Source organism: Nicotiana sylvestris, chromosome 11 (assembly GCF_000393655.2).
Source record: "Nicotiana sylvestris chromosome 11, ASM39365v2, whole genome shotgun sequence".
NCBI classification, from domain to species: Eukaryota; Viridiplantae; Streptophyta; class Magnoliopsida; order Solanales; family Solanaceae; genus Nicotiana; species Nicotiana sylvestris.
In genome coordinates, this window is record NC_091067.1 from 19,488,659 (window position 1) to 19,501,148 (window position 12,490).

At 40.9% G+C, this 12,490-nt stretch overlaps 1 protein-coding gene across 1 annotated transcript; it reads left to right on the forward strand.

Annotated features, from left to right (window-relative positions):
• The first annotated feature begins 5,400 nt into the window (after positions 1–5,400).
• LOC138880784 (uncharacterized) lies at positions 5,401–5,979 on the forward strand. Its single transcript, XM_070160959.1, has one exon. It carries the CDS (start codon positions 5,401–5,403, stop codon positions 5,977–5,979), a length of 579 nt encoding a protein of 192 aa, XP_070017060.1.
• The last annotated feature ends 6,511 nt before the right edge of the window (positions 5,980–12,490 follow it).

A 12,490-nucleotide genomic window follows, 5' to 3' on the forward strand; every position in this document is an offset into this window, starting at 1 on the left:
TTTCATGATTTCTGAGAGCCCGAGAGACTGGAGAGATTGATGGCTGAGTGAGGCCGAGGGCCTGATTGTGAGGATATTTATAGGACCGGGCTGTATGTTGCAGCATGTTTCATTAATTTATGCCATAATTGGCTTGATATAGCACTTCGGCTGAAGGAGCCCCTCCGGAGTCTGTACATACCCCCCAGTGAGCACAAATACCTATTGAGTGTGAGTGCCAAGTGCCGAGTGCCGAGTGTTGAGTGACTGTGAGGAATGAGTGGCTGTGGGGAATGAGTGATTGTGAGGTTGGAGTGCTGGGAGGACTGAATGACTGTTGCTTTGAGTGGCTGTATATGATTTCATCGTTGTTGCACATAGTTTCCATTTATCACTATTTTGAAAGCTTCTGAGAGATATTATATTCGATTTTTACTTGAACTTGGCATGTATAAAGTGATTTGACTTAAATTAACAGATTTGAAAGTATGTATACTTTTCCTTGCTGAGACTACTGAAATTGAACTATAACTGTGTAGATCGTCACTATCTTCAGTTCTTTATTTAGTCATGTTATTTACTGAGTTGGTTATACTCATGCTACACCATGCACTTCGTGTGCAGATCTAGGTGTTTCCGGACACGGTGGCTGTTGATATCGTGCACAGCTGATCTTTGGAGACTACGAGGTAGCTGCCCAGTGTTCACAGTCCTTGTATCTCCTTCCTTATCTTTCCTTTTTATTATATTTAGACCCAGTTTTTAGTGGTCGTTGCTTTTTCTAGATTGGTGATGTATAGATGCTCATGATCTCAGTGACACCCCGATTTAGGAATTTTCCGCATTTGTGTTTTGGGTTTTTACCCCGATTTATGAAATCTTTGGTTATTTAAAATTACTTGATTTATTTTCTGTTAAATGTTGGGAATATTTTGGAAATGTTGGCTTGCCTAGTACAACAATAGGAGCCATAACAACAAATTAGGATTTGGGTCGTGACAGGTTGGTATAAGAGTCTAGGTTACATAGGTCTCAGAGTCATGAAAAGGTATAATAGAATCATGCGGATCGGTACAGAGACGTCTGTACTTATCTTCGAGAAGCTACCGAACCCTTAGAAAACTTCACATTCTTGAATTCTTGTCGTGCGAATTTGTTGATTCTGATAACTAAACTTCTGCTACTCTATTCTTTCACTGATGGTGAGGACATGTACTACCGGAAAGGATAGATAGCTACAAGTACCACCAGTTAGGGCGGTGAGAGGTCGTGGTCGCGGTAGAGGCCGCGGTAGGGGTAGAGGTGCAGCTCGTACAACAGCTCGGGCAGCACCTGCAGATCCACCAGTTGCCCCAGTTCAGGAGTAGGTTCCAGTTGTGGATGAGCTAGTGGGGCCAGCTCAGGCACCAGCTGTGCCCATCATGATTCCAGGCCTTCAGGAGGCCTTAGCTCAGATTCTGATCGTGTGCACCAGTCTTGCTCAGGTGTTCTCTGTTTTGGCCGTTACAACCACTTCTCAAGCCGGGGGAGGTACTCATACTCCTGCCGGCCGCACATTAGAGTAGGTGATGCAGGGACTCTAGACACTGAGGGCACTACTAGCCCAGCCGGTTGCAGCTGCTCAGGCTCATGTGCTCTCTATTATGACTGATGATGAGCAGAGAAGATTTGAGAGGTTCGGGATGCTCCAGCCTCCATCTTTCTATAGGGCAGAGTCGGAGGACACCTAGGGTTTCTTGGATAAGTGTTAGAGGATTCTTCGTAGAACAGGTATTCTGGAGACCAGTGGGGTCTCGTTTACTACTTTTTAGTTCACTGGGGATGCCTTCAGATGGTGGAGGCTTATGAAAGGCGTAGGTCGGTCGATGAAGCACCACTTACATGACAAGAGTTCTCCTTTCTCTTCTTGGAGAACTTTGTGTCTCAATCCCGCAGAGAGGAGCTGCGCAAATAGTTTGAGCAGCTTTGTCAGGATGGTATGTCTATGACACAATACGAGATAAGGTTTTTTGAGTTGGACCGTCATGTAGTTTGGTTGGTTCCCACTGATAGGGAGAGGATCAAGAGGTTCATTGACAGACTCACATATCACCTGCAGTTGCTTATGACTAGAAAGAGGTTATCTATTGCTACTTTCGATGAGGTTGTTGACATTGCTCGGTAGATAGAGTTGGTCCGCAGCTAGGAGCGAGGTGAGAGGGAGGCCAAGAGGCCTCGTGGATCGGGAGATTTTAGCGGTGTTCCTTTTAGGGGTTAGTTTTACCACAGTAGGGGTCATCCTTTCAGGCATGCTCAGGCGGCTCGTCCAGTTTATTGTGGTGCATCATCCGGCCAGGGTTCTTACAATTCTCATCAGGGCCAGTCATCTCTCAGTGCCCTTCCAGCTCAAAGTTTGTCCCATGCTCTATCGGTTCAGGGCTCATCTATACCAGGTCCCTCTACCAGTTATTTCGATGCTCAAGGCTCCCTTTAGTCTGTCCTCGTCGCCTGGGAGCTCTAGTGCAACATAGGAGTCAGACTGTGACTTTTGCACCCATTGCTACACCACCCACTCAGCCAGCTCGGCGTAGGGCCCAGTCAGCTAGATGTTGCCCTAGAGGGGGAGGCCGATCAGGTGGCGGTCAGGCCCGATTCTATGTTGTTCCCGCCATACTAGATGTAATGATCACATGTATTATCTCAGTTGCCGCAAGGATGTTTCTGTATTATTTGACCCTGGTTCCACTTATTCGTATGTATCATCATATTTTTCTCGTTATCTGGATATGCCTCGTATATCTATGCCGGCAGGCTATACTATTATTGTGGACCGTGTGTATCGGTCATGTGTAGTGACTATTGGGGGATTGAAGACTAGAGTTGATCTCTTGTTGCTTAGTATGGTTGATTTCGATGTGATCTTGGGTATGGACTGGTTGTCTCCATGTCATGTTGTTCTGTATTGTCACGCTAAGATCGTAATATTGGCGATGCCGGGGTTGCCACGGATTGAGTGGCGGGGTTCTCTAGATTATGCTCCTAATAGAGTGATTTCATACTTGAAGTCCCAGTAGATGGTTGGGAAGGGTTATCTTATTTGGCCTTTATGAGGGATGCTAGTGCTGAGATCCCTACTATTGATTCTGTTCGGTGGTGCGAGATTTCCCGGATGTGTTTCTTGCAGACTTGCCGGGCATGTTGCCTGATAGGGACATTGACTTTGGTATTGACTTGGTGCCTGACACTCAGCCCATTTCTATTCCTCCATACCGTATGGCACCAACTAAGTTGAAATGATTGAAGGAGCAGCTTCAGGAACTCCTTGATAAGGGGTTTATACACTAGTGTGTCACCTTGGGATGCATCGGTTTTGTTTGTGAAGAAAAAGGATGGTACTATAAGAATGTGCATTAATTATAGACAGTTGAACTAGGTCACAATTAAGAACAAGTATCCTTTGTCGCGTATTGATGATCTATTTGACTAGCTTCAGGTAGCGAGGGTGTTCTCTAAGATTGATTTGAGGTCAGGGTATCACCAGTTGAAGATTCGGGACTCGAATATTCTAAAGATAGCTTTCAAGACCCGTTATGATCACTATGAGTCCCTTATGATGTCTTTTGGGCTGACTAATGTCCCCGCAACGTTTATACATATGATGAATAGTGTATTTTAGCCTTATCTCGACTCTTTTTTCATTGTATTCATTGATGATATCCTAGTGTACTCTCGTAGCCAGAAGAAGCATGCCCAACATTTGAGAACTGTGTTGCAGCAGTTGAGGGAGGAGAAGCTTTATGCCAAGTTCTCCAAGTGTGAGTTTTGTCTCATTTCAGTGGCGTTCTTGGGGCATGTGGTGTCCAGTGAGGGGATTCAGGTAGATCCGAGGAAGATAGAGGCGGTTCAGAGTTAGCCCAAACCGTCCTCAGCTACGAAAATTCGGAGCTTTCTAGGGTTGGCTGGTTATTATCATCACTTCGTGCATGGTTTCTCGTTTATTGCATCGCCCTTGACCAAATTGACCCAAAAGGGTGCTCCTTTCAGGTGGTCAGATGAGTGTGAGGAAAGCTTTCAGAATCTCAAGACTACCTTGATCACAACTCCAGTTCTAGTTCCACCATCAGCTTCTGGTTATGATGCTTCTCGGATTAGTATTGGGTGTGTTTGATGCAGGAAGGTAGAGTGATTGCTTATTCTTTGTGCCAGTTGAAGCCTCATGAGAAGAACTACCATGTCCATGATTTGGAGTTGACTGTCATTATTCATGCATTGAAGATTTGGAGGCACTATCTCTATGGTGTGTCTTATGAGGTATTTACAGATTATCGGAGCCTCTAGCACTTGTTCAAATAGAAGGATCTAAATTTGAGGTAGCAGAGTTGGTTGGAGCTGCTAAAGGACTATGATATTACTATTTTGTATCATCCGGGGAAGGCCAATGTGGTGGCCGATACTTTGAGTAGGAAGGCAATGAGTATGGGTAGCCTTGCATTTATTCCCGTTGGTAAGAGACCTCTTGCAGTTGATGTTCAGGCCTTGGCCAACCAGTTTATGAGATTAGATGTATCGGAGCCCAGTCGGGTTCTAGCTTGTGTGGTTTCTCGGTCTTCCTTATTTGATCACATCAGAGAGCGCCAGTATGATGATCCTCGTTTGCTTATCCTTTAGGACATGGTTCGGCATGGTGATGCTAGAGATGTTACTATTGGAGATGATGGGGTGTAAAAGATGCAGGGCCGGATATGTGTGCCCAATGTAGATGGGATACGAGATTTGATTCTTGAAGAGACCCATAGCTCGCGGTATTCCATTCATCCGGGTGCCGCGAAGATGTACCAGGACTTGAGACAACACTATTGGTGGAGGAGAATGAAGAAGGATATAGTGGGGTTTGTAGCTTGGTGTCTTAACTGTCAGCAGGTAAAATATGAGCATCAGAGGTCAGGTGGATTGCTTCAGAGGATAGAGATTCCAGAGTGGAAGTGGGAGCGAATCACCATGGATTTCGTAGTTGGGCTCCTCCTACGCACTTCGAGGAAGTTCGATTCTATTTGGGTGATTGTAGATCGGCTGACCAAGTCCGTGCACTTTATTCCAGTTGGTACTACTTATTCTTCAGAGCGGTTGGCTGAGATTTACATCCGAGAGATTGTGCGCCTTCACGGTGTGCCAGTTTCCATCATTTCAGATAGAGGTACGTAGTTTACATCACAATTTTGGAGAGCCGTGCAGCGAGAGTTCGGAACCCAGGTTGAGTTGAGTACAACATTTTACCCTCGTATGGACGGACAGTCTGAACACACTATTCAGATATTGGAGGACATGCTACATGCTTGTGTCATTGATTTTGGGGGTTCATGGGACCAATTTTTACCACTTGCAGAGTTTGCTAACAACAACAACTATCAGTAGAGCATTCAGATAGCTCCGTATGAGCACTGTATGAGAGATGGTGTAAATCTCCGGTGGGTTAGTTTGAGCCGGGGTGAGTCTAGGCAATTGGGTAATGTCTTGGTTCAGAATGCATTGGACAAGGTTAAATTGATTCTGGAGCAGCTTCGCACAGCGCAGTCTAGACAGAAGAGCTATGCCGACAAGAAGGTTTGTGATGTGTCTTACATGGTTGGGGAGAAGGTTCTGCTTGAGGTTTCACCCATGAAGGGTATTATGAGATTCGGGAAGAAGGGAAAGTTAGCCCTCGGTTCATTAGGCCATTTGGGGTGCTTTAGAGGGTTGAAGGTGGCTTACAAGATCGCCTTGCCACCTAGTTTGTCAAGTGTGCATCCAGTATTTCATGTTTCTATGCTCCGGAAGTATGTCGGCGATCCGTCTCATGTTTTGAATTTTAGCACGATTCAGTTGAATGGTGATATGACTTATGATGTTGAGCCGGTGACCATTTTGGATCGACAGGTTCGAAAGTTGAGGTCAAAGGATATAGCTTCAATCAAGGTGCAGTGGAGAGGTCATCCAATTGAGGAGGCTACTTGGGAGATCGAGCGGGAGATGTGGAGTATATAACCACACCTATTTGTGACTCCAGGTATGTTTCTAGACCCGTTCAAGGACGAACTTTAAGCTGGGGAGGATGTAACAATCATGCCGGTCATTTCGAGAGTTGTAGCCCCCCTCATTTTTCTACTCCTTATGTGCTTTATAACTTTTGTATGACTTACCCGATTAGTTGATTCGGGTCTAGAAGGATTTCGGAATGAATTGAGACACTTAGTCTCATAATTTAAAAACTTAAGTTGGAAAAGTTGGTTGGATGTTGACTTATGTGTAAACGGCTTCAGAATTGGATTTTGATGGTTCTGTTAGCTCCGTTCGGTGATTTTGTTCTGAGGAGCGTGTCCGGATTGTGATTTGGAGGTCTGTAGTGGAATTAGGCTTGAAATGGCGAAAGTTATATTTTTGGGAAGTTTGACCGGTAGTGGAACTTTTGATATCGGGGTTGGATTGAGATATCGGAAGTTGGAGTAGGTATGTGGTGTCATTTGTGACTTGTGTGCAAAATTTGAGGTCAATCAGACGTGATTTGATAGGTTTTGGTGTTGTTTATAGAATTTACAAATTTTAATGGGCTTTCGGGTTTAATTTGGGGATTTGAGTGTCGATTCGGTGTCAGATTTTGATGAATTTGGTATGGTTAGACTTATAGTTGAATTGGCTTTCGGGTTTTGTGACTTTTGTTGAATTTCGAGACCGAGACACGGGGGCCGACTTGAAGTCGATTTCGAATTTTGATTTATTATTTCGTATTTTCTTGTGGAATTAATTTCCTTAGCCCGTTTTGATTGTATTGTACTGCTTATGGCTAGATTCGGGACATTTGGAGGCTGATTTGCGAGGCAAGGGCGTATTGGAGTAGAGTTTTTGCTCAGATTTTGGTAAGTAACAGTTCTAAATCTGATTCTGAGGGTATGAAACCCCAGATTATGTGTTATGTGATTGATTTGGAGGTGACACACATGCTAGGTGACATGCGTGTGGGTGTGCACCGTAAAAATTATGATTTGGTCCATTCCGTGGAATTGTAAGTTGAATAACTTGTTGCTAGGCTATATGATCTCCGTGTGTTATAGAAATTTGACCATAAATCATGTCAGAAATCATGTTTAGGCTATGTGTTGGTACTGTTGGAACCCACAGAGGTCGTGTTACATGTTAAATTACATGCTAAATATAATTTGTACACTGTCTTAGTTTTTATTCGCATATCATATCTCAGTCTCTACTATACATCATATCATTGTTGTTTGGGATGATTTTCATGATTTATGAGAGCTCGAAAGACTTGAGAAATTGATGACTAAATGAGGCCGAGGATCTGATTGGGAAGATATTTATGGGATCGGGCTGCATGTGGCAGCATGTTTCATTGATTTATGCCATGCTTTGCTTGATATAGCGCTTGGGCTGAAGGAGCCCTCCGGAGTCTGTACACACCCCCAATGAGCACAAGTACCTACGGAGTGTGAGTGCCGAGTATCGAGTATTGAGTGAATGTGAGGAATGAGTGATTGTGAGGTTGGAGTGGCTGGGAGGGCTGAGTGAATGTTGCTCTGAGAAACTGTATATGATTTCATTGTTGTTGCACGTAATTGTCATATATCACTGTTTTAAAAACTTTTGAGAGATATTATATCTGGTTTTTAATTGAACTTCGCATGTATAAACTGATTTGACTTAAATTGCCGGATTTGAAAGTATGTCTACTTTTCCTTGTTGAGACTACTGAAATTAAACTATAACTATGTAGCATGTTACTATCTTTGGTTCTTTATTTAGTCTTGTTACTTACTGAGTTGGTTGTACTCACGCTATACCCTGTACTTCGTGTGCAGGTCCATGTATTTTCGGACATGGTGGCTATTGATATCCTGCATGGCTGATCTTTGGAGACTACGAGGTAGCTGCCCGGCGTTCGCAGTCCTTGTTTCTCCTTTCTTATCTTTCCTTTTTATTGTATTTAGATCCAGTCTTTAGTGGTCATTACTTTTTCTAGATTGGTGATGTATAGATGCTCATAAGCTCAGTAACACCCCGATTTGGGAATTTTCCGCATTTGTATTTTGGATTTTTACCCCATTTTATGAAAATTTTGGTTATTTAAAATTACTTGATTTATTTTCTGTTAAATGTTGGGAATATTTTGGAAATGTCGGCCTGCCTAGTACCACAATAGGCGCCATCACGACAGGTTAGGATTTGGATCGTGACATCAAGTATAGTATATCTTCTTATTTAATATTTGATATGTGAATCATCGACCACACTGTTAGGGCCTTCATGTGTCGTCTAGTCGTTGTGCTATTGCCTTGGCCTGACTCACCCTATCAATACTAATGCTAAATTATCCCCATCACTCCTATTCAAGTGATATCGACTCTACCAACCATGAATAACTCCATACAAACAGACTACTACGACAAATTATCTCAAGAACCTCCCGACATAGGTGCTATGCAAATTGAAGATACAAAACTAAATACTCCAACACCATCATGTCTTTAAACTTTAATATGAAATAAACATCCATTGACAATTCCATATATACAACAGAGCATGGAACCTGAACTACACTTGTCTGATGAAAGTCTTCACTACAATCAAGATGATGACATATTTATACCCATTACTACAGAAGATAAATGCCTCTTATATACTCCTTGGAAATACTCAATAATATTTAAAGTATTTGGTAGAAAAATTGCACACCACATACTACAAACCAAAATCCTTGCCTTATGGAACCCATCAGAAGATCTACCTCTCATTGATCTAGGTTCTGATTTCTTCCTCATAAAATTTTAAAAGGAAGAGAACACGCTTAAGGCATTACATGCAGGGCCATGGTTTGTTCTGAATCACTTCCTATCGGTTAGACAATGGGAGCCAAAGTTTATAGCCTCATCCACACAACTCATATACTCAGAAATATGGGTTCGATTACTAGAGCTTCTAACTGAATTTTATGATGAGCAAATACTATATAAGGTGGGATCAAAGTTGGGACAACTACTAAAGGTTGATGCTTGCACCTCCTCTACAACGAGGGGCAAGTATGCAAGGATATTATTCAGGTTCCACTGGAAAAACCACTAAAATCACATATTCTCATATTCTCATATGACACCATAAACAGATGTTACTATACGAAGGTCTAAACATGTTATGCACAAGTTGTGGCCGCTTTGGTCATACAAATCTAGGCTGTCTCTTTACACCAAAAAAATAAACAAATCTACCTAGTTTGAACCCTTATGTATATACACAAAATGATTCAACACAACAAACAGAGTGGAAAATAGTGAGCTTTCCTAGGAAATCCTTGCAGCGCCAAAGCAATAGTGGAAACACAGTCAACATTAGGGCGGCGCAAGAGGCGGTGAAGCCAGGGCAACACAAGCAAGAAGGTACATCGACTATTGATAATGGGCCTTCTGAGGCCCAAAAAAATTTCAAGGACAAGCCTGCGAAGAACCTGCTCAATAACAAATTCAACAGATTGGATGACTTAGATAATATGGACTTGAACAATACAAAGTTGAAAGGCCCTATCACTGAATACACTTCTAATAAGGCCTTTCCTATACCTGGACAACCCAAAATAAATAACTTCTCTTCAATAAAGTCTGAAACATATTAGCCACTAACCCCCAATAAATTTTCTTCTACATTTATTAACAATACTTACTCCCCTATATCACTCTTAGGCATTAATGATCATACCATGCCTGTTAAACTTAACACGCCAACACAGCTACACCCTCCACATCATACTAATTCAGACCCACCACATGATATTACCTATAACCAATTGCTAAAGGAAAACTCCTCTTCTTCACATGGCCTTGAAGAGCCATCTAGGATCCACGTACATAGCAGCAACAGTGAGTTGCATGCTACAGTAGGCTACACTTCTAGCCAACCCCAATTCCAACATAAACCAAATAATTACTATTCATGTGATACCCACAAGGATTTGTTAACTCAAATAAAGTAGAATCCTATTGATCTAAACGAGTCCTCTTTGAATCACTCTACTGTTGATCAAAAGCCTTCTGCTCTTGATATTGCTAAAACAGTTTCTTCTAATTCATGTTGATACCCAATTTTTCCCTATATATTTTTAATATGCAAAATACTCTTAAAATAGCATGTATGTGCATATATAAGTATGTCCCAAGGTTTTATTATTTTTCTCTTCATTTTTAAAGATTTTTAAATCAATTTGTTGCCCTATTTTATTAAGAAAAACCCGGTAATTATCCCCAAAATTATCATTTTGGGTAATTCATTTATTGGATTCTCATATTTATATTAAAATATAGCTATAATAATATTTTCATATTTTACAAATTTATTTAGTATTTTTAAAACTAAATTGCATATAATTGCAATATTGGCCTCTTTCAAGATTTAATTGTAATTATATTTATAAAATCGACTCCAGTATTTTTAATTTTATAATTACATATTTTTAATCATTTTAGTACCTTTAATTTATTTTCAGAAATTATTTTACTATTTTTTATAAAATAAATAAGGGAAAATGGCTATTTAAGTGTTAGCCCATTTGCATTTCAATTTTAGCCAGATTTGACACCCCAATTAAACTCAATTTCAAATCCAATTACCCAGACCAAATCCTAAATCTACCCGACCCACGACCCTTTAAAATAACCTCCCCGGATTCCCCTTCAATCCAGGCTGTTGATCAAAATGATCAACGACCATCCTTAACCCCTTGCTTTTTTAACCCGACCTAACCCCTAAACCAAATCATTTTCCCTTCTGTAGCCGCCCTTGAATCCCCCCTTTCTCCCAGTTCTCTCTCAAGCTCCCCTCAAACCCTAGCCGCCTCCCTCCGCTTCCACCCTAAAATCACCGGAATCCATGGCTTCCAAGGCCACTGAAATCCTATACCGGCCTCCTATAACTCCTACACGCCTGGTTACTATAGTTTCAAGGCCTGACCCTAAAGAATATTGGCCCAGACTTTGTTCGATTCGAGTGCTATGGCCGTCTCCAACCTTGCTTCGGCCAGCCATGGCTATTCGAGCCTGATCTCGACTTCTCCTGCTTAGATCAATGACTTTCCAAGCCTTTCTCACCATCTGGTTTTTTCTGAAACCCTAACTTTTGAGGTTCTTCTGATTTTTTTAGATCTATTCTAGATCCGTGTTTTCCCTAAACTTTCAAATGCTTTCTCAAAGTTTCTTTCAAAATTCTGCTTTCAAAACCTTTATCTTTTCCGATTTAGGGTTTTGGCAAGATATTTAGAAGTCTCTCTGATCTTTAGCATGTTCTACTGTGTTTCTTATGTTGTTCTTCTACTATGTTTTTATGTTGATTCTTCTACTGTGTTTCTTTATGTTAAAATCTTAAGTTCTTTCTTAGGGTTTCTGATTTTTATTTTTCTTTGTTGATATTTTTGCTTAATTCTCTTTTCTTTCACCTCTACATTCGATTGATGGCAAAAACCCTAAGATTTGGGGTTCATTCGAGTTCTGATATTATTTGCTATGTGATTTGTTTGTTCCTCATCTCCGAACTTGTTTGGTTTCAAAACCCTAATTTCTTTGGACCTATTTGAGTTTCTGAAGTTGTTTCATCTGTTGCTTGACTGAATTTCAAAATCTTTTGTTTCTTTATATAATTCTGAATCACTGCTAAACTCTTCTAAGGTCTTTCTACTAGACCCTTTGCATGCTATTTGATACTCTCTCCCTTCTCCATTGCCGGGTTACTGAAACTGACCTATGTGACTACCATGTTCCTATAGTCCACTACTTACTGATTTTGCAATTGCATGACACTTTTCTTTATCCTAAATTCAGCCTCGCATGCCTAATACTTGTGTGCTCTTTATATATGCTCAGCTTCTCCTCTAAAATGACTTTCAATTTTTGACTAATTTCAGACCTCCTTGTGTAAGTCTGATTTATTCTTTCCTTGTTTTACTAATTTCCCTGTTTCTTGGTTTGATTTAAAAACTTTCCTTAGCCTTTCTGACTTGGTTTATTCATGAACCAGTAATCTTGAATCTCTGACTCTTTGATTTACTATGTACTGATTGATTTTTACCTTATTTGTTTAACCGTGTATTTCAAAGATCCTTCCCTTAATTAAACTCTTATGTATTTACCCCTTATTGTCTATTTTGCACAAGATGCTTATTTGATCTCTTTCCTTAAATGATTTCTATTTATTACCGTTTAAGTTTGAACTCCTTAATTAAAAGAAGTTCTTCCACTGATTGATTTTAATTGATACATGGTTATTCTCTGGCCTTATTCTCTGCCTGTTTTCAAACAATAAATACCATCCTCTTTCATTGACACAAGGACACGAACACTCTTAGTTTTCTGAACTCACACTCACATTCAGAAAACATTCTCTTTTGTTACTTGTACTATGGCCTGTTTTCTTTCAAGTACTGCTACTGCTATATTTTGCTTCTTTAAAACTGGTATGTCCTAATTAAGGTTTTCAGCAACCACAACAATGTATTTATTTAATACGT